This window comes from Hippoglossus stenolepis, chromosome 20 (genome assembly GCF_022539355.2).
Source record: "Hippoglossus stenolepis isolate QCI-W04-F060 chromosome 20, HSTE1.2, whole genome shotgun sequence".
NCBI lineage: Eukaryota > Metazoa > Chordata > Actinopteri > Pleuronectiformes > Pleuronectidae > Hippoglossus > Hippoglossus stenolepis.
In genome coordinates, this window is record NC_061502.1 from 6042679 (window position 1) to 6065906 (window position 23228).

The 23228-nt window shown below is 42.7% G+C and overlaps 1 protein-coding gene across 15 annotated transcripts in view; it reads right to left on the reverse strand.

The window, feature by feature from the left end:
• LOC118099626 (neurexin-3b) overlaps positions 1 to 23228 on the reverse strand; it is a 280728-nt gene that overhangs the window by 143239 nt on the left and 114261 nt on the right. For 9 of the 15 annotated variants that reach the window (XR_004694316.2, XM_035144315.2, XM_035144313.2 and 6 more), the window contains 8 exons: positions 23022 to 23048; positions 21416 to 21535; positions 20183 to 20295; positions 19636 to 19904; positions 18257 to 18447; positions 17128 to 17301; positions 16124 to 16150; positions 13949 to 14068 (listed from right to left, as the gene is read on the reverse strand). Coding sequence is in view for 13 of the 15 variants with exons in the window: in XM_035144315.2 (XP_035000206.1) it covers positions 13949 to 14068; positions 16124 to 16150; positions 17128 to 17301; positions 18257 to 18447; positions 19636 to 19904; positions 20183 to 20295; positions 21416 to 21535; positions 23022 to 23048 (1041 nt within the window). In the remaining 2 variants the exon portion in view is untranslated. The remainder of the gene's footprint in view (positions 1 to 13948; positions 14069 to 16123; positions 16151 to 17127; positions 17302 to 18256; positions 18448 to 19635; positions 19905 to 20182; positions 20296 to 21415; positions 21536 to 23021; positions 23049 to 23228) is intronic. The other 6 variants (XM_035144322.2, XM_035144317.2, XM_047338118.1 and 3 more) reach the window with 3 other exon arrangements.

Here is a 23228-nt window from a genome sequence, read left to right on the forward strand (position 1 = left end):
TCTCCTGTGCCCTTTGCTGTTTTTTCCCTCTCACTGGGCTTTACTGGAACAAATCATTAGTAACACATACTGCTGTTTTTCTCTGGGTGAGCCGGGCTAATTTTGACACACTCATTATGCCTTCTCTCTCTGTCTCCCTGTCCTCTCTCTCTCACTTTAAGCCCTGACCTTCCTCCTTCCCCAGACACTGCACACTGGGCCGTGCAATACATTCGTGTAAAAGCTGCCCCTCTCTCTCTCTCTATCTCTCAGTGGTGCCTGGGGTGAAGGGGGCGAACCAGGACAACAGTTTCCAAAGATGGCTAAATCTGTGCCTGATCAAAGGTCTGCCTTCCCGCCAAGACCTGGAACCGACAGTTTGGACACAGCACTTTTCATGTTCTCAAATTTGTGTTGTCCTTCGCACTGGATAACTTGTCTCCTTTTGTTTTTACCGTCTTTTCCATGCTCCAAGTCAGACCAGTGCAGGGCAACGCTTGGAGCCGACTGTGGAGCATGCCAGGAGTAGAAGAAGAGGGAGGGAGGGAGGGAAGCAGATGCTTGTGACAGTGTGGAGGCAGTAATGAGGGTCCCTCTGACGGAGAAACAATCAGTAAGGCCTGAACACACAGCTCACTCACACACACACGCACGCAGAACAGCAAGGGAGTAATGGGCTGGCAAAGGCCCAGGGCCAGCCTCACTAACACACGCATTCACCACACACTACATGGTGAATAATGAAGAGGAAAACCACCACCATCACTGTGGACCACTCACCGAGCAGAGTAAAACCAGCCAAAAGTATATTATCCGTACCATTTTGGTAATATATTCATTTAGAGCAAACAAATACCCAGCCTGGCTCAGGTGAATCAGGCCAGAATGCAGCTACAGTAAGGGAGAGGAGGGGGGGGAGGATATTCTGGCACTCTCAGTCGTTCTGTCTCATGCCAGGACGGCACATATGACATCCCAGTATGTTCCCCAAGCCTGCCTCTAATATGCACGCAAAGCCTTTCAAAAGCATTACCGCACCAACAGGAGATACTTTTATTGTGGGAGACATTTCAGTGAGAAGGGGGTTCGATTCACCAAAGCGAGGGCGTAGAGGAGGGAAGACACAGCGGTACTTGCAGAGCACGGGGTTCACGTTGCCGCAGAGACATTTCAAGAAGTGGGGCAGGGGAGAGAGAAAGAGAGTTAGGGAGAGCGAGCATGCTGAAGTGAACAAGGTTTGAAAATAGCCTGGGATAAAACAGAGGCAGCACGGCTGCTAATGTGCGCACGCACAGAACGCTGCAAAAATGCAAACAGCAACGGGAAAAAAGAAATAAGGAAAAAGCAAACACGCATAAGCAGAAACACATGCATAAATATACGCTTGACACACGCTTGCTTGCCCAAACAGAATGCAATCTAGAGTCTAAATCAGCCGCTTGCTGGACGGTTTCAGCCGAGGAAGATAGATTACAATCGATTATGTCACCACAGGAAGTGGTAAGTCTTTATCTGTCTCCCTTTTAAAGCCTACAGATCAATCCACTGAGCTTGATTTGGTTAAGATGGCTGTCAGGCCGAGGAGACGACTTACAGCATGGGAGACGTTTAATAAAATGATGTATACACAAAAGACCTCTGCCCTGTAATGTCGTGATGCTTTGGTTACCCGTTCACTACACTGCATCACCCTGACCTTTGGAAACTGCTGATTATTATAATTTCTTTAATTATTAACATTTCAACCAATAGTACACATTTGTAGTTTGTGAGGTTCGGCTGTTATAAATGCACTGAGACACCCAAATGCCCTTTAAGTTAGTAGCATGCTTCTTTTTCATTGTGGTAAACGGGAAGCAGGACAAGGATTTAAACCTTTGTATTTGTTCAAGGTGCCGACACGCTAACCGAGGCTGAGCGGGCACGCCGGCTCCACAGTCCCACCTAAAGTCTGGGTAGGTGTGTGTGTGCGTGAGTCAGCTCATAACTCGTACCAGGCCTCTCACGACTGACAGCAGTCACTTTGCATTACTTTTACAGTTACTGTGATGTATTTGACCCCAGTGTTTATCCCAGCCTCTCCCCCCCACAGACGTAAACAGACACTGACACAATTACAGCCCCATGCACAGACTCACACAGACTCACACACTCACCACTACATATTTTCCTGTTCACTGTTTGACGCTCGGGAGACAATTTGAAACGGTGGGTCCGTGGACAACCAGCCCTCTGCTGTAATTGGGTCCCTTGTCACCCGGCAAATTCATGTCAGCATTGGTCACATGGGATACTAATCTAAATGGCATCAGTGTCCTACTTAGTGTGTGTGTGTGTGTGAGACAGAGGTACGGAAATCAGGGGAAAAAAAGGTGACGTAACTTTGAGAAGCAAAGTAAGATGCTGCTTGTTAGTTGCACGCAGGCCTGTCAGTGGGCTGCACTGCAACAGAGGTGTAAACATAACAAGTGGAAAGTCTGGTTCAGTTTGTTTCCTCGAGTTTCTAAGAAGTAAATATAGAGGAGCATCAATGGTCTGGACATTCACAAACAATTTCCCCGTATTGATTTTGTTCATTGTTCTCACACAGTTCAACAACTGCATGGGCAACATTTGAAACTTCTAATCAATCAGGGTTTTAAAAAAAACGGGAACTCTACACAGCCAAGAAGGAAAACAGGCGACGTTCTAAAATTCCAAATCAATGTGTGGGGGCAAGGACAGTTTAATGTAACCTGTGGTCGCCATGGAGTGATGACAAGTCAAAGAGGAAAAGGAAAAACCAAACAGTCTTATTTCAAACTCAGTGTTAGTGATACGATCAATTGTGTTACTTTTACTCATTTATCACTGTCATTTTTTGAAACGGCTGATTTTGAGATAAACATTCTGCGGTGGTGTGTCCCAGGTTAAACGTCAGCTCAGGTCACGCTCAGGTGGAGGAGGTGACAGGTCAAAAGACAGCCAGATAAGTTTTTGACGTCCAAATCTGCCAGTGCGGTCAGGCTTGCACGTCAGGACGGTGGGGGAAGTGTCGAAGGCAAAATGTGTTAACGTTGGATTAAACTCAATAAACGGCAACCCAATGTTTTGAGGAGAGTAAGAGGGATAAGACTTACAATGTCAGAGTGCTGTAATGTGAAATTAATCAACAGCCCTTTTGCTAATCAGAATTACACATTCATCCAGGCCTTTGTATAATGAATATAAATGACCTTTTGAGAGCTGGCTATTTTCATTTCATGTTTCCCCAAGTGGGCTGAGGGTGAACCACTTTGGCGGAAATACTACTAAAATACGTAGTAAATACTAAATTGTATTTTTATAAGGTCATGTGCATGTACATTGTAAGAAATAGAACAAAATAGAGAAAGCAGAGAGAAGTAAAGAGGCAGAAGCCAAACTAACCTCTCAAGCAACATTTTTTTATATACAGCAGCTTCAAAATGAGTTGGAAAAGGGAGAATGGTGCTGCTTTCACACCCGCTCCTCACCCTCAACACCTGCTCTTGCTCTCTGTATCTCGGGCAGGTGCAATCTCCTGTGCGAAGTGTGGAGCTGACTGATAGTCGCGGCTTCCAGTAACAGAATTAGCTCTAGCGAGTTCAAGAGGGGTGCTGCAAAGTAGATCACTTCGAGTCCAATTTGAATGTCGGGGCTTACGGACACTTGGATGACATCACAGGAGCAGTATGGAGGAATTTTATTTTTTTTCTATGTTGTTTTCTTACATTCGAAGAAGTGCTCGCCAGTTACTTCAATTGTATTGGATTTGGCTGCAATGCTGTTGACCGCTGAAACTCCAAAAAGTGATTTGTGGACTACACCCACCCACAAACACTTCCCCCACCCCTCCATTGGCATAGTGGTGAGTAGATAATGAGTGCATTTTCATTTTTCTGTGAACTTTCCCTTATTAACTATAAGGATTTCTGAACAGAGTGTGGTGTATTTGTTACAGCTGCATTGATGGACTCAGTTTGGACCACTTAATTGCTCAGAGACACAGCCAAAAACCATTATTGGGCAAACGTGGCTGTAGAGGGCGCTGTTGCTAAATGAAAGTTACATAGTGTTGCTTTAAATGCACAGTGCAGCTCCACACGAGACACTGCAAAACTCGTGTTTTCACTAATAATTGAATATGATGATGTTGGCCTAATTTTATACAGTGTAAAGCAGACAATAAGGCATACATACAGGGTTTCAATTACACCGCACCACTGCCATCTAGGGGTGCTTTGGAGTGAGAGTTTTGCTTTAAGGCAGCTAATAATCCACCAATTACAAAAACACATAGGCATAATATGTATTATCACATCTTCAACTCTATAAATTGTCATTTAGTGTAACCTCCCACCAACAGTCAATACAGATCAAGCAATCTAGATGGTTTATGATGTGTTGCACCTGTCTGCACTTCAGGCAACACTCCGCTGATCAGAGATGTTGTTAGAGACGACGGCAGGAGGAGAGTCTGTGGGCTATGACTGCAAACTGAGAGCAGGTTCGTACAATCTACTGCACAAGTCTGCCAGTGCCATCTGTGGGGGCTAAGTGATGAACCAGGAAGCAGCAGACAAACAGTCGCGGGCTGTAATGAGGCTAAGAAAGGGGGAATAGAAAGGGATGTGAAGCAAAGTGCTTCAAAGACCAGCAGACAGAGAGAAAGAAGCCTTGAGTGAGAGGTTGATAATTAACAAGAGGTGACAACGAAGCATAAAGAATGTGGCCTCTCTTAGCTCTTAACACTGTACTTACACAGTCTTAAGTTCAGGACACAAGTCATCCACGGCTTCTGTGAGTATCCGAGCTACCAAGATGAGGAATACACCCTCAGTGAAGTAAATACCTCCCTAACAAACAGGCTCACAGTGAGATGTAAGGGATTGAGCAAATTTCCATTATTAAGCATTACAAGGAGTATTTTGTGCCAGTAAGATGCTGCTTTCCCTCAAAAAAGTTGAGTAGATAAAGGCTAGAATACTCAAAAATAGTCAAAAAAGATTGACTTTCACGAGAAAATTGTGTTCCCATATTTTCCAAAGAGTTAGTGGAGTTTGTCTGAGATCATCAAAGACTCAACGGAAGCTTGAAAAAGGCTAATATGATGAGATTGTTTAATCTTTGAAAATATTAGTTTTTCAAAGTCAAGAAAGAACCTTCAAACTTGTGTTCAAGCGTTAAAAGATGTTATTTTATCATTTTGTATTTCAAGGATATTTTGCATGTTGGAAAGCTGCTATCGGTGAGTTGGCAGACGCTACAGTCTTTGTGATTTCAGGGGTACAAGACAGAAGAAGGACCCTTAAATGGTCAGACGGACCCACCAGTTAAACTGAGGTGCATGTCAGTGGAATGAGTGAGAGAGGCCAGCCTGTTCTTTTTGTAAATATAAATGTCAGAAGTAATGGCCTTTAAAACGCCTTCACTTGATGAAAACCATCAGTTTCACATCTGACGGAGACTGAACGTCTTGTCTTGCTCCTCACAGGAGTATATTCCCAATACGAGTGCCCTTCAGATGCACCCCAGGGTTCTTCTGCTGAGAGCCCTTTAATGGTTCAAATTAATGGCTGTAAGCTATCAAACGGTGCAATTTCAGTTTTTTCCCCCCCGTCTCTGAGGGCTGAGCTGCTTCCTCCCACAACCTTCCGATGAGTGGACGCGCTGGCAACTGAACTGAATGACATGCCTGCCCTGTGGGGAATCTTATACCTTCTAATTGTGAGACCAAATGCTGGCAATGACCTGACGGGGACAGTGTGTGGACAAGCTGGCGCTGGACCGAATATACAACTATCCTGTTTGTTCATTGTGCAGATTCTTCCTTTTTATTTTCTGACATCCCTCACGCTCAACAAGGATTCAACATTATTGGCTCCAAAGGTCGAAAAATGGTATTGAGGATAACCCTAGTGATGGCTAGTGTGTAAGTATTGTTAAAATATGTCTGTCAGTGCACATCAAAACATATATTAGCCATTTTTCAGACATGAATTTGGGAGAATGTCCAGAGTTTGCCTTTCTCATTATGAAGAACACAGCAGGATATTGTCTGGTCAGACGTGTTCACTACAAGGCAGAAATCTCCACAGTGTTCAGGTGAGGCGTGGTGCAGGAACATATAAATGAGGCTTTAGCGATCAGATATTTTTGTTAACAGCAAATTGACATCAGCCTCTGCCCCAATCAAAAGTTCTCCAATTTTTGCATCCGTCTTGTGTCTGAAACACCATCAACGCTCCAGATAATCTCCTCCTGTATTCTCACATTAGCTCACTAGGACATTACCATGAGATTTTACCAGTGGGCCTTAAGGAGACACTCCAAAAAATGTCCACAGACATTTGTGCTCTCACATAAAGCTCCTCTGAATAATTGCAGCAGATTATCCAGAGTTCAGTGCATTTCTGAGGGCAGATGTAGAAGTGGCGTCTTTTTATCCAAGGCTGGAGAATGTTGAAATGGAGTTAGAGAGATGCAGTAAGATTCACCTCTGATGTGAGATGAAAACATTGGGTGCTACATCCAGTGCTCCTTTGTTTCCGATGAAGTACCCTCCTGTAAGTGCTGAGCCGAAGAGAGATATTCGCATTTTGCAGTGTGCTACGTGTGATTCAGCTCCCTCCAGGTGACAACCAACTATCAGCGTCACTGCTGAGACACAAAAGACAGAGATGACGGAGAGAGGAGTGCAACAAGATCAACCCGCCTTCCTTTCTGATACACGAACATCTAAATTGGTCTTGTGAAGCTGCGTTTGAGGAGAAAAGTGGGGGGGCTGGATGTACTCGCTGGTGCAACTGAGTGCAGCGTGGGAATGCTGTCTGCCAATGACAAATTACTCATGTTTGTGTGGCCTTTTCAAAACCATCTACCGCACTGCACAAGTACGGCAATTCAGAGCAGCCATGAGAGACGCTGATGAGTAGCTGCCTATTGATTCCACCCATTGTTCGGACCAGGTGAGCGAATACAACACAAAGTGCGACTCCGTGTGTGTGTGTGTGTGTGTGTGTGTGTGTGTGTGTGTGTGTGTGTGTGTGTGTGTGTGTGTGTTTGCACCACATACACAAGCCAAAATTCACTGGCAATTTGTACATGAGCACACAGTACAGAGAAAAACACTTGAAAGCACAAGCAAAGCCTTCTTACCTTTGCATGCACAAATGCAACAAAGAGGAAAATAATGTATTCACTCCATCGTACGAAGGTCAAACACACTTGAGCCTCAATTGTGGAGCCAATTAAGAAATGTAATGGCCATTTCTGCAAGAACATTACCTATAGGCTCTCTATTTTAAATGGGATTCAGATTGGAATCAAGCAAGCTCTGTATGTTGCTGTAAAAACAAAGAAATAATACAAACCTAGTTTTATAAATACACCTGTACTTTAACAATAAGGAATAAATTACGACACAATTCCACTGATCTGGGATCCCGGAGTAGAAAGGGTTAAAAGGAGAGATCACTTGATCTTTAGTAAAATACCAGAGGGGAAAAAAGAAAAAAACGCTGAGAGGTAAAGAGTATGATAAAAGAGAGATGTACCGAAGAAAGACCGGGAGAAAAACAAATATCTTTGCTGCTAAAGAAAACACACACGTGAGCTGCACTTACTCAAAGCGTGGTTCTGCCCCAAACCCTCAAGTTCACGCGAGGCGTTGGAAGTATTGATCTGGTGATTTGTATGTGGGTGCCGGCGCTCCTGAGAAGTGTCTGGGAACACGTGTTGATGGATGTGTCTGCGGCCGCGGCTCTCTGCCTGCGAGGGCCAGTGTGGGTGCCGCGGAGCCTCCGACAGCCTCAAGGTTACCCGGCTGACACCGAAACAGATGGATGCTCCTCGTCGTAACTGTCTGTAATGTGTTCAACTCAATCACCCCCCATACACACACTCACACACACTCCCCTTCCTCTCTCTTTCCATACGACATCGCTCTGCTTAGCGAGGTCTGAGAGGAGATGTACTGTATGTGCTCAGAGACGGCAGCAGGAGTCATGATTTTATGCATCACACCTCCACATCTTCTCCTGGGTGCAAGAACTATGTTAGAAGGTTGTTAACTATAACGTGCTTGGTCTTCTTCTCCCCTGTCTTAAAAGAATAACTCAACATCTCCGAGTCAAGCATGGAGTCAGGATGTGTACGGCCTAGCTGAGCATAAATACTCGAGGAAAGAGGAAAGGGGAAAAAGAAACTAGCCTTGCTGCATTTTAAGTTAAAAAAATAGACTTAATGCTCACTAAATAACAAACTGCATCTTGCTCTTTAAACTCTTAAAAAGTGTGACAATTTGAGCAGTTGCAATGAAGCGTGGCTGTTACAGTTTTCAGGTTATTTGCTTAAATAATTTACCAATTTCCTTTGGCATTTCCGGCACTCGACTTATGGGGGTCATCAATTTTGGAAGTTACTCCAGGCTGACGTGGGGTCACGAGTGTTTGCCCCATGCAGTGCTGGTAACGCATCACTGAAAACTGTCCTTATCTTAGAATAACTAATAATCCTGTATTTTAACATTCATGCACAATTCTAATTATTATTATTCATTTCTTGGGTAATTTGGAATCTTTGTGGTAATGCATAATAACAATAACAATAAAAAGAAAAAATATATGAACATTTAAATACTTATTTGGACATCGAAAACCACGGCAACAGCAAAGGCTTCGAAGCATTTAGGTCGGCCCTACTGCCATTCAGCTTTTTTTCTTCACTATACAGCTGCGACTGTTGTCTATGCGCTATTGTAGCATACAATGAGGCTATAAGAGCTTTTTGTTGAAAATCACAACCCACTGCAGCTCGAAAGAAAGTGAGAGAAAAGCTATGGTGTTTGTTACAACTGATAAGAGTGGTTCTCCATCATGTTTCTATTGTGCACAAGGAGGCCATTCAAAACTCTGCTGTTGCTGTCGTGCACCAAGGGAATGGATTAGAAAGACAGTGAAGAAGATGACTTTGTAAAAGTGGGTTTATAAAACGCATTATGATGAAGGAAGTGCACTATATGTTTGATACATTTCAGGGATGAACACAATGAATATTGGTGAGTATGGACATTTACTTAAAAACAAAACAATGAGCTCAAACTGTAAAACAGCAGAACTGACTGAACCTGCAGTGCGTCCCTTTCACATTACACTTAGTCACGTGATCCACTGTTCATATAAACACAATAAATCGAGCTGCTGCAATAAAGGTAACGGCTCAGAAATACAGCAATATACTCACATAAAGATAAAATAAAAATTACTGTATCTGAAATCCATGTATTGACACCACCGACTGTTCTCCTCCATCTTTTTTTCTACCCATCTTGCAGTCTCTTTCTTCAGGCCCTGGGGCATTTAGGCTCCACAGGGGCGTGTATATACAATTATACCACTTCTCTGAGCACGGCAGTGACACATCGATTGACACAAGCGACATGCGCTCTTATCACAGTGACATGATGCAGTGCTAGGCAAGCATCATTAGCCTGATCAGCCAATGGCAGAGCGTCTCGTTAGACGCCCCCTGGGGCTGGACATGCCGCCTTGGCTCTAATACAGATATCATAAGGAGAAGAGCAGTGATAAAGTGATGGAGAGCGGAAGAGAGATTATAAACCTCGGAGGGTTTATGTTTAGACGTTAGCGTGCTCTCGTGTATGTACAGAATGTGTGTGTGTGTGTGTGACGTCGGCCACGGTTCCTTCAGAGCAACGAAACCCCGTCATCCACGTCATGTTCACGTGCATTTTACAGCAGGCGGCTGTCGAATCCGCGAGCGGCTGTCGAAGCATTCAAGCCACCTGATCATGTGATCCCCTCGGCCATGTGGTAATTTCGATCGCCTCGAACACCACAACAAAGAGAGTGAGATCATTTCCAAAGTCTGCGTTGGGGACAGGTCGTGCCCTGAGGACAAATCGTTCTCCGTGGGACTGCTTTGGCCCATTTCGGATCTACCTGTGGTATTTATAGGCAAATGTTCTCATATTTCTATGCTCCACTTATAAGCCCTCTTTAGCCAAGAGGTACTTTCACACATTGTATACCAAGACATTTTTGTATTAGCATATGCAAGAAGAAAATTAAGATTTTCTTTTCCTCTGTTTACTGCTCTTCCTTCCGGGATTAATTTTTATATTGATTGCCGTCCCTGCGGCTGAATAAGCTGCCCACGTATCGGGGGTGAAACACTGGCACATCTGTGTGTGTGTTAGAGCCAACTTACCTCACCTTCACACCTGTTTGCCAGCTCCAGCTACTTAATCCCATTTATAGAGACAACAGGTAAAATTATTCTCTGTTTAAATGAAAGCTCCTCCAGAATCCGTGAGGAGGTGCAGAGACACCGTTTCCCAGATAAGGGGCGGTGTGGGCATGTGTGTGCTTCTCGTTTACTTGTTTATTCTGGAGCCCTGACTCATCACTGACAACATGTTAGAGTGATAGCGCAATTGTGTGGCTGCCTCTTTGTCCCCTCCAGGTTCAATACTGTTTAGCAGATGCATCAGTCAATGGAGGGAAAATGCTTTTATTATAGTGGACTTTCTCCTCAGTAGGACATCACGGACCAGATGAAACACAGCCTGTGCCTCTACTCCCACCTCTTTTGTCCGTTTTCTTCTTTTCGTTAATCCTCGCTCCTCCCTCCATCCAGCGGAGTGACTTCTCGGATGACTTCGAGGCGGATGCCACGATTATTTTCTTTTAAATAGCGGAGCAAGCGATGCAGCTCGCTGTGTTGTCATTTACGTAAGCAGTTAGCCAGATATGGTTACAGCCCTCTGAACACGCCTCGGAAAGTAAATTAAGAACATTGTGTTAAGCGCGAGCAGAGGGTTCGCCAAGATCATCGCACTGACAGAGAAATTCATCACTAAATCTATCTAAGCAATTACTGATGTCAGCATCAAACTGACGAACACTTCTCTGCTGCATGTCTCCAGCCTCGCTCTCCCCTCTACGACCACTCTTCTCTCTGTTTGTTTACCATGTTCCTGACTGTGGAACAATGCAGCGACCTTTGCAGAAATAATTCTATTACGTAAGTTGAGTAATTGCTCTGGATGTGGAAAAGGAGTGTCCGCTGCTCTTCTTGCTTTGGCCCACAGCTCCTATGTCCTTGGATTTAAATGAAACTCTGCGGTATTCATAGAACCTGACAGGGAGAGGCCCGCTCAGAAAACAGAGGAGAGGAGAGGAGGTGGAGAGGAGAGGAGAGGAAGAGCAGGGAAGTAAAAAAAGATGAAAACAAAAAGGGATAAGATGTGAGACGACAGCGAGATGGAGATGAGCATGACAAAAGCAGTGAGCCAGAACCAAAGCAGGATGAAAATACTAAAAAAAGATTCCATCCTGCTTTCTCTAAGTTGCACTGGGTATGACATGTACCTCCAGATTGCCCACGCGGGCATGACAATGGCCTGTGCGGCGCAAAGAGCCCTGCGAATTCCTTCTTTGTGTCTTGTTCCCATAAGTAAAAGGTGCACAGTCACACGGTGCAGGCTGCAGGGGTACACAAGAATAAATGGAAGGAGAGTAACTAGTTCTCGCCTGCCGAGGTTCTTTCTCTTTTTTCCCCCCCCTTCTCTGCCACGAAGAGCCCTGTTGGCTACAATGGGGAAGTGCAGCGAGGTCACGGAGGCTTGACGCTAACAACTGGCTTTACAGGCAGAAATGTTCACTTTACTTTGTTCAAGTTTCTTCATTTGGACAATGGGTAGAGACGGAGTCAGAGAGGGAAGACAATTACTGATATTTGCTGCCAGCCATCAGAGAGAGGGAGGGATGGGGGGTTTGCAGAGAGAATCAGAAGGAGAAGCTCCACTCTCACATTGTTAATTAGAATCTCTCTCTCAGCGCTGTGCTCACTGAATAAGCGGCAGTCACAGAACACACACGCGAGCACATGCGGCTTCACCGATTTCATTTTGATCGAGCTACTCCAATCGAAGAATACAACTGTTGGTAATAAGATTGTGCTGCACTACACTGGATTGTGCATCATTTAGGAGATTGCACAATATCGTCTTCATGATCCATAAGTACAGAAATTGGCCTGTGGATTTTAAGGGGGCGGTGTAGATAAAGAAAGAGAGAAGTACAAGAGGCAAAGCGGTGGAGGAAAACAACAGGAAAGCTGATTTCATGCTCAGGGGATTGCATCTCATTTTCTCCAGCGCAGAGGGACAGTGTGCGGTCTAGATTGTGGATTTACTGCCCCCTGGTGCTGTGAGACTGCACTGCTGAGCACACCACGGGGGCCACAGGCTGCCATCAGAGTCAACATCAGAAGATAGGGTCAATCCGTGAGAAGTAAACTTGACTTTTCTAGTGATGTGCACTTTCTGATGTGTAAACTCCACTGAAGTTCCCAAACCAAACTGCCTGTTTGCTTTGCCTCTTTATCCTTTTTTCCGTTTCTCTTCGGTTATTTATTTTCCTGCTTCTAGCACAGGAAATGAAAAGAGATTACTGGAAAGTTTACAGACAGAAAAAGAAAATAGGGTAGAAAAATTCCCATTTAGGGAAATACCGCTCAGAATGATATTAGACGCTGGGACAGTCCAGTAAATATTAGTGAACATCTATCTCCAAAACAAGGAGAGCTAAGACCTAAACCCTCAATGTCATGGAGATGTGAAATAAGTTACTGAGCTCTTGTGTTTCCAGAGGAAATATGTCTGTGTTAATATGAAATAATCAATGAAATGTCACTTTAACTCATCCCATGCTGCAACACGAGGTGAATTAACGAGGGCTTCTCATCACTAATAAACACATAAACACACACGGCTCCCGTCACAGAGCGAGAACTGGAGTGGATCATTCGCTCTGCACAGAAAACGACTGGGGCAGCTGATCTTTTGCAGATGGAGAGAAAGTTAAGTGTGAGAAGGAAAAGGACAAAAAAAAAAAAAGAAAGATATTAAAATAGGGGATTTGAGCGATATGAAGTCGTATACAGCGGCCAGGTCTAACGTCAGAAAGGTCTGCGTGATTAGGGGATGCCAGGGCTCACAGAGAGCAGCTCTTCTAACAGCCTCCACCACCTCATTAGTCTGGCCCAGCAGCAGTATGCCCCCGCTATTAACCGCTAAATGAAAGACCGCCAACCGTGATTACCGAGGGGAAGTCCCCTGTCGTCATGGGGATAACAATTCTCTACACACACACACACACTCACACACAAAGTCACTCTTCAACTTCTACAATAGCCATTTGAAGGGCGTTTATGGAAAGACGATTGAGGCAGAAGTAGATATTTTACACATCATCAGTCACCGCCGCTCACTGCGGAGCTCAAAATGTGGAACGCTCAGAACATCAAGCAAACCTGTTAGCAACAATTGGCGGCATCGCTCAGTAGCTTCATTTAAAGATCACATGAAGCTCTCAGCGCCACTTTCATGCAGCAAATCTGACAAAGGCTTAACGGGCACACGAGTCGAACAGGCGCCGAGTCCTTGAGTCAAGGATACGGGACTCACTGTTGTTGGGTGAATCCAATTTAGGTGGGCATGGATTTGAATTTGTATATAAGCGTGTGTGTTTGACATTTTCATGTATATTATTTGAATGACGTGTATATATATTTGTATGTATATATATATATATATGCAGTTCTTTACACAAGATATGGTTATGTAATGTGAGTGTAATGCAATTGTGTGTGTTGACGGACTGCACACATGTTAAAGAAGCCGATTTCATATTGCACTTTCATAAAGGGAAGCTTTGCAACAGAGGTCAAGATATCCTGAGTTTCGCCCCACATCGGCCAAAGCTGCAAGAACATAGCATCCTACATTTCCCATAATGCATCTCAGCTCTTTGTGCTCAAGAGATGTCTCATGAGCAAATTTCTCAGACTTCCCAGAGCTCCATCCAGAGCCCCGGACAACATTATACAACAGCTTTCAGATGCCTACTGTGTAGTGCTTCTTTAATGCACAAGCAGTACTCACGGTCGTTGCAGTTAGTCCCCGTGTAAGACGTCATGGAGCAGTCACAGGTGAAGTTCTCCCACTGCTGGATGCACACACCCATGTTGGCACACGAGTCCTCCTGGCAAGTCGTACTTGGGCCTGGGAAATGATGGGACGGAGAGAGAGAGAGAGAGAGAAAGGAAGAAAGAGATACCACAGGGCGCACGGTCAAGCAACAATAAGAGCAACTGCTGAGCCTTAACAATGCAGGACCCATGCAGAAGATATGCACTGGAGAGAAAGATATACAGCATGTGGGCCTAGAAGAAAGAACAAGGAGCAAACTGTGCCACCACAGGAAGCCTGACGTGGAGTACAACACACTTCAAAACAGTCTGGGGAATCCTGTTTCATGCTGGGTAAAGCATGGAGCTTCCAAGCCGAAGAGGAGGCACCAGGCTTTCGCAGGATCAACCGCACTCGAGCAGTGAGAGCGTCGGCATGTGCCCTGAATTAATTACTGCGAAAACTTCTGCGCAGGGATGGCAGCTCGCCCCTGATGTGCGTTTAAGATCACACCACTGCGGCTGAATTGGGCCCCAGCCTGGCTGATGTGATGACACCGTCAACCTCCCTTCAGTTCGTTCTTTTTGAGAGTGCGTGGAGGTGGACTCGCATGCAATATTTCATCATTCCAACATGTTTCAGATAAAGTTTTAGCAGAGTAAAACTTAGAACGCTGCATTCCCTCCATGAACAAGCAAGACAAGACATTGAACATTTTAACAAATGACTCATGGATAAAAAACTTCATCAAAATAACCCTTTTTTTTTTTTTTTAAAGATAAAAGACGTTAAAGTGGCCCTGGCAGTAATAGTCTTTCTAAACATCTACTTCACTGTGAAGACAGTAAACACTAGACACACTCGACAGACAGAATTCATGAGCGGAGGAGAAAAGAAAAACAAAGAGCACTTGAGAACATGTAGTGCATATCCTCATGGGTAGGAGTGTATTCAAAGTCAAACGGGATGTGTGTTTGCTATTCCTCGACACCACACACAGCTCTTCCTTTTGAATACTTTTACCGAGAGGGAATGCAGAGAAGGATAAGTGCACAGCATAGATAACAAGATAAATAATCCCCCCCCCCGTCTAGACAGACATGGGGGGGGGGGTCAACCTCGACAGAAATCCTTCTGATAACCACGTAAGAAACAAACAAAATGAAATAACGTAAAAAAAAAAATTAAATCAACAATCCAAATAAATGGCAGACAAATGCAAGTAAACGGTGTTTAGGAGCAATTGTCTTGTGCAAGACAACGTGAAGAGGAGACACTAGAAGTTTGCCAGCTGAAAGTGCATTTACTGTGTAATGTACAGTAACGGTGGTCGACCAGGCGGTGCCCCCGTGAAGTGATCAAACGTGTATCTCTATATCGTAAAAGGTGTGAATCTCATGTCTGTATGAACACACATGGTCACTAGTGTTTTTATAGAGGCAATGGGGGATTTGGCCGTGTTTGCAGTGTTGCAGCAGGAGGCAGCTCGCTCGCTGAAAAACACTCATTTGTGAAAAGTAGCAAACATGATGGGTTTTTGAGAGAAGGTGAAACAAAAAGAGAGAAAGAGAGAGACAGAGGTCTGACCCATCAGCAGCACTCTGTCCTCCGCCTCTGCTTTTAGATCATCTGTATGACTGCCACATATTTATATGTGAATGTCACTTATCTGACCTGATCTGTTCACTGTCATTAATCATACTGTGTACTCTTAGTCTGTGTACTCTACTCCAAGTCTTTGCAACTAGTATGTAAGTATGTCCCATCACCTAGCCTGATAGTTAGCCTTAGTACTTTGGGATATATATGTCTGTAAATACATTTATGTATGTGCATATGTTTTTCGTCTATATCTATGTCTATGTCTTTGTCTATGTATATGAATATGTCTATGTATGTGAGGATGTGTGTGTGTCTATGAAAATGCACTAACGTGTGTTTCTCCTCTTGTTGCTTAATCACTTAATCCCTCTCTCTCTATCTCTGTCTTTTTTCTCTCCCCGCATTCGTTTTTCTTTTCAGAGAGCAAGTCCCCTCTGCAGGCACCAGAGGGGCAACATTTCCATGGTGACACCCGCCACCATGCATTGCACACAGCAGACTTTCAGGCAAGCAGGCCTCCGAGAGAGGCGGAGTTTAACCCTCTACCTTGCAGGTCGGCTTTGGTGAAACCAACTTTGTTAGCGCAGAAAGAAAAAAGTAACAAACAGAACAGAGCAGAGAGCGGAAAACGAGGAAAGGTTAGTGAGGGACCAGCATTGTTAGACGTCTGAACACTTACACAGAGTGTACTATAGGCTGTTGATTTGTTAGTGGGGGCTCTGGCTGATGTGTCAGCACCTATATAGTGGCATCTTCTTCATAATACAGTTTAGAAGTGTTTGGCTTTAAATATCAAGTATTGTAGTATAAGTAGAAGTGTTTTCTCCATGAAAGCTGCTTATTTTAATATTTTACTGCCCCCTACAGGAGGGCATGCATCATACATAAGGATCATCATATTTTTTTAAACATAATTAACATTTAAATGGGCAAAAATAATAATCTATCTCACTCTAAATTGGTCCAAATAGTTTTGGCAAGAGAATATAGCAGAATATCTAATATGGATGGAACCAACTTCAAGGTAAATGTGATGTGCCATTAAAAAACAATAATAAAGAGACTAAATGAATTCTATTGCTGCACAAATGCCACATGAGCAACGCTTTTGTAGTCTGCTCTGGAGACAAGGTTGTTTGTCTTGAGAAGGTCATTTCAAATTATGGGGAGGAGAAAACGTCACGAGTAGCGGCTCAGCGTCATGAGGGTTGAATAAAAATTATTTTACCATTTAAAATAATGGTCTGAGACCTGAACATATTTTTCTAAGTATTTTTATCACTTGTATTTGTTTTGTTTTTCAGGTCTTAATACATTCCGCTATTTTATAATATGTTTATGCAACATAAAAAGTTAACAAGCCAATATTAGAGGAACTGAAAGACAAATTTAAACCTATCCTGTGACAAATGGCCGGCGAAGAAAAAGAAAATAGGATTAGGATTAACAATGCCAGCGGATGGCTTTAAGGGCCACTGAAGAGAATCTAATTAGACTAATAAATCTCAGGAGGCAGGTCATGATTCTTCTGAGCTACAGGCCATCTGTACCTTCGCAGCCACGCTCAATCTGCCCGCTGCGGAAAAGGGCGTCATTGATGAGGTCTGGCAGGCGGCCGTTCAGGTCCACTGAGGCCAAGCAGCCCTGGAAGCCCTCACGGGAAACCACCAGCTTCGGGAGGTTCTGGTACATGTTGGGTCCGAGACCCCCGATGAACAGGTCACCTGATGGAAGATGGGGAGGGAGGCAGCACATTAGGGAAGTTATCAGGCTTATTCTGGGACGATCCTAGGAAAGTCACTTAATGAAATTCAACTATGAAATCTGATGAATAATGTCTAATGAACAATTTCTATCAAACGGAGAATATTTGTTGATTTCGAAACAAACCTCAGTTCAAAGTAACTATTTAATCACAACCTCTTTTCTAAGACAGTATTGGGGCTATGGTGAAGAATAAATAGATTTTGAGAATTTTTTTTACAGGAATAAAGTTATAATATTACCACAGTAAAGCTGTAATATTACTAAAATAAAGTCTTGACTTCATAAAAAATAAAGTTGTAATATTACAACTACAAAGTCGTAATTGTATGAGAATAAAGTTGTAATATTATGAGAAAAGGTCTTAATTTTAGGCTACATGTTGCAGTGGGAAGATCAGATAATCAGTATTTCGCCTGCGTTTCAAATATTCTTAAATTTAACAACGTATTTCTTATAAACTCACAACTTCCTTTTCATAATAGTACTTCTGTCTTGAAATCAGACATTTGTTTCCAATTTAATGGGCCCTAATACTCGTACACCCTACAGTTCCTCGATGCCATCATTTACCTAAGCTTTAACTCTGAATCACCGTATGATACCTGCTGTGAGAAATCTACACAAAAAACTGTATCAACTTTAGCAGGGTCAGTAGTGGAACTACGGGAACCGTCTGACCTTTGACCTCATGTAATATTCAAATGTGGACATTTATTTAAATGTTTATGTATCTCTTAGTATAACAGTTTATTTATTATAATGCTTTTCATAACATAGGATATGAAGTTATTTCAATCAAGTATTGTGTGTGTATATTGCTGGGGATGTGGAGATGCTGAATGGGCTGTATGATATTTTGTTGGCCTCAATCATGAAGATGATCATTTGAGCCTCTTCTTCTTCTGGCAGTACCTTTGAGGTCGAGGTTCTTTGCTCCGTCGACATTCTGGGTAACTGACTTTGAGTCCACCTTCAGTGTGTGCGTGTTGGCGACGTCGCGTGTGATGACAACGTTGTGCCACTGGTTGTCGTTCAGCGGGTTGTCACTGTTCCCCTTCAACAGACTCGGCCCATTCCCCAGGTTGAACACGTAGTGGATGAACCTGGCATGAACGAAACAGGAGATGAACACATCAGGGTTTGTTTGTTCGTGTGTGTGTGTGTGTGTGTGTGTGTGTGTGTGTGTGTGTGTGTGTGTGTGTGTGTGTGTGTGTGTGTGTGTGTGTGTGTGTGTGTGTGTGTGTGTGTGTGTTATCTTCCCAGACTGATTGATTTCATTAGAAAAACTCTCAATCTCATTTGGACACTTACAATAGCACCAAACAACAAAAAACTACTGGTATTAGTAGTTACTATACTGGGGAGATTCTTCATTACTCCAAATCTTCAAAAATAAATATTCAGATAACTGGAGAAAATGTGGTAAAATATAAGATAAAAGCAAACCACTCACACTTTTCCTTCATCTGACCAATTTTAAAACTTTAATATGTTTAATGTATTTTCAATATGGAAAAAAAGTTAATCCTGAATATGTTATTATTGGAAAATAGCAGCAGATCTAAGGCAGAAATGGATCAGTGTCTATGTAGGATCTCAGCCCTGAGGCAAATAACTGGTTAAGAAACCGCAATTCAATTAATTCAGTAATGGAAAGAAACGACAGAGGGAATCTAAGGAATGTAGAGAATAAGCTAGAAGAGTTAGAAATGAAGAGACAGAGGATATAATCTGCAGAGGAACAGAGGATCCTGGGTTGAAAAACAAGCAGATAATCAGTGTACTTATATAAGAGGGTTAGAACAGACAGACAGACGCACCCAAACACACACACACACACACACACACACACACAGTTGTTGAGTCTTTTTGTCCCGATAAGGAAAACAAGTCCCCTAAATGTGACAGTGCAAATAGATTTAAGTCCCCACAACATGAATAATACCTGTAACCCCCACACACACACACAGTGAGAGTAGATGTGTCTGTATGAGCAGGCATTAACTATGTATATACTTACAAATACTCATGCATACATGTGTGTAAATGTACCTATGTATACATGTGGATGATTAACTCTATGTCACTGGATGTATGAAAAATTAAAATTAAAATAATTGTTGCAGGGACATGGAAATACATCGGAAACCTCGAGCTTGCACAGATTTATGAAATAATTGCAATAAAAAAAATCTCTAACAATAACTTTTAATTGTTACAAGCTCACAAAAGGTCTCTGTACACAACCAAGGACCAGAACATCAACACGTCCCCTTCACCGTCTCACTCACCCTTTGACCAACTCCACGGCGATGAAGTCGCTCCCGTCTCCGCTGTTGAAGACGATGAAACCGTCAGGTGACGTGGTTTTGAACTGAAAGAAGAGGTGCATTGTGTTGTAGGCCTGCAGCGTGGCCAAGCCCAGGTAGCTGCCCTTGGTCTTGAAGGTCACGGGGTCGGCGATGATGAAGCGCATGCCGAAACGGGCGTTGAGCTCGCAGAAGTCGATGTCCCCGTTCTTGCACATGTCGATGTACTGCATGCCGTTAAACTTCAGGCTCTGCGGGGAGAGTTGGTGACAGATGGTGTTAATAAAATCTTGAAGCATAATTTACTTGATTAGACTTAATTTGATTTTGTGTTTTGAGTCGTACCCAATCACAGGAAACACTCATAATGAACACAGAGTATTAGATGATAATCTGTACCTTTAATTTAAAAATTAGGTTCATCCTCACAAACATACACCTGTTGACGCTTTGGCCGACATGATGGAGGAACCTTGTGGTTTACAGTTACCATGCATCTGTTGCTTCATGAATTTATTGCACCTCCTACCTGAAGATGCCCTATGAAGGAGGAGGGAGCGGACGAAACGAAGCGCCTCTCAGTCAAGATGCCCGTCTCCACGTTGTTGAACTCCAGACGGGTGTGGTCGCCCACCATCTGGCCTGAGATGGAGGAGGGGAGAGAGAAAGAGAAGAAGCCAGGGGATGAAGGGGTTGAAGAGGAGGGAGGACAAGCAACCTAACCTTCATTTAACTTTATGCAATAACCCCACCCAAGCTTACAGTCAAGTTAAAACTAACATATTGTGTAAACACACATTAGCTAATTATGAAATGGTGACAATACAGACCAGAAAATGTTTTGTTTCATAAGGCCAGTATCTCTATTCTATTTAAGGGCCAGGGTGTAGGATTTAGAGGCATCTAGTGGTGAGGTCGCACACTGCAAACCAACTGAATTCCCACCAAGTGAGTAGGAAAAGCAACAGTCGCCTTTAGAAAATATAAAAAACCCAAATCTCAGACTACAGCTAGTGTTTGGTTTGTCCTTTCTGAGCTACTGTAGAAAGATGGAGGACTCCATGAAAGAGGAGCCTCTTCCTATGCAAATATGAACGGTTGTTTCTAAGGTATTGAAAACATGTTGATCCTTAGTTTTAGGTGATTGTATACTACTTAGAACATAATCACGGATATTATATTCCATTTCTGTTCATAGGTCATTTTAATTGCCTATCTTTATATCCACCAAAGTGGTTATGTTTTCTTTGCTGTTTGTCAGTCTGCTAGTAGGATTAGGCAAAAACTACTGAGTTGGTTTTATTTAAACTTGGGGGGAGGGTGGGGTATGGGCCAAAACAACTTTTGGAGATACATTGATTAAGGGGTGAATCGAGAAATATTATTTTTTAAACTTTAACAATTTAACATTACAAGATAGGATGCTTTCTTTGACAATATCAGGAATTCTCAACGAATAATGCAATAATCTTTATGAAAATAATCAGGCACATGTAGAGGGCTATCATCTATGAATCTGATCTCAATGCATTTACATGCAGCATGGTGATAAAGTGGCCGATCAGCCTTGGTGGAAGTATGTGCTCCATTAGTGCCCTTGTAGTTTTTATGAGTTTTATAAAATCTAATTTAACTGAATCCTAAAATAGCATCTTTAAAAAAGAGTAGAACCATCTTCACTGTCAAAAAAAAGAGAAAAGAATCAAGCATGCGTATCATCTATATAGTAAAACAGCCAGTGAGCAGTTCACGGGGGAAATACCTTCGGCCATGTCGTCATCCACAGTGAGTTTGAAGTTTTTACCGCGGCGGACAACTCGTACCGCGTGCCAATCATTGTCGTTGAGCTTTTGTCCGGCATAAAGAACCTCAGGGCCTTTGCCTGAAGAGGAGGGTTAGTTAGTGAAGGGACGGGGAAGCACAGACACAAACCAAATCCATGTTTTCACAGCAAAACGGCCACTGACCAGAAAATCCTTAACCTTAAATGTGTCGTTTAAAAAAACGTTTTCTCAAATTGAAATGATCTTATTTCTCATTTGGAGATAGTCGAATTTAACAAACATTTGGTTTGGATCAGACAACAGTGGAAAACAATACAAATCACAATTGACTCATACAAGGACTCACAACCAATGACTCAGCCCAAACAATCCAGGAAGAATTAATACAATTTATAAGACTGTCTCTGCCTTGCTCGTGATACTTTTGAATGTTTCTTCCAAGTTAAACCTTCACTACATTCAGACTGATTCAAATTTAATAACAAATGATTGATTACCACAAAATGTAGTTCTTTTGCAGCTTTTAATACACTTGCAGAGATTGGTCAGAGTTGAGTAATTCATACAACTAACCACTAGGGGGCAGTCCAGCCCCATCATGTTAACCAAAAGGCCCGAGTCCTGCATCTGCTGAATAATATTGAACCAAGGTTTTTAACTCAGAGAAAAGTATCGTTTGTTTATTGATTTTCTGAAAATAAATTTGCAAAATTTTACTAAACTTATATTGACGAATTCTAGTGTACAGTGTGATGTTAAAAAAACATCAGAAAGACATCACTTCACATGTGTAGAATTATTGAATGTGAAGGATCAAAACAGATCAAATTGTTTTTTTACTAATTCAAAATGCACTTTACAACCTGTTTTTACAGCTTGCAATCGCCACATTGTGACTTCAATCCAAAAGTGCAAACTTGACTTAACTTGATTAATTAATCATTCACTGAAGAATGAGATTCAAATGACAAAAAACATTGATTTCCATCTTAATTTAATAATCATTATCTCTATTTGAATTCTAACCTCATTACTTAATGACAACGATCAATATTAACAGGCCTCCACAGTTTGTCTCTTCAGTGAATTTAATAAGAAAAACTGAAACTCCTCAACTCTTCGTACTCCCTTTCAACTTTTTGTGAGACAGTAAAAAATAACTGAGTCGTTTTTTCTCAGTAAGAGCACGTCTGCTAACACCATCTGTTTATCACATTACAGGTCTATATACTGCATTATGTGTTTAATCAAGGAAGGCAAGAAAACAAAGCAACTGAGACACACTGCAATATATTACGGTATAATTGGGGAGAACAATACAGCCAATAGAGTCGCTATAGGCGCACAGAGGGAAAGATTAAGAACTAGTTGCCTGAATTAATTAAAAAATTGGGCCATTTGATATATACAGAGTACATGAAGTCAGATTTGCATAACTTTGATCTCTGGCTATTACGTCTTATCGGAGAAATCCTCTTATCAGTCCCCTGCATTCACACACCCCTGCCCCTTACATCTAGCACACAGGCTATAATCAAACATTGACTGAAGGAAGAAGGCTGCAGAAGAAGAATGTTGACTTACTGGTGTTACAGTTTATCCTGACACAGTCTAGATGGGGAGGGGAGAATAAGTGACAGATGAAATCGCATCCTTCAAGGTTACAGCTGCAGACATCCAAGAGCAAGAAAAGCCACCTTCCGGGGACGGTCACATGATGCCGGCGGCCATTTTTAGCCTGGTTGGCGACTGATTGGTCAATGTGACTATTCTGATACTGGAAATCCAAAT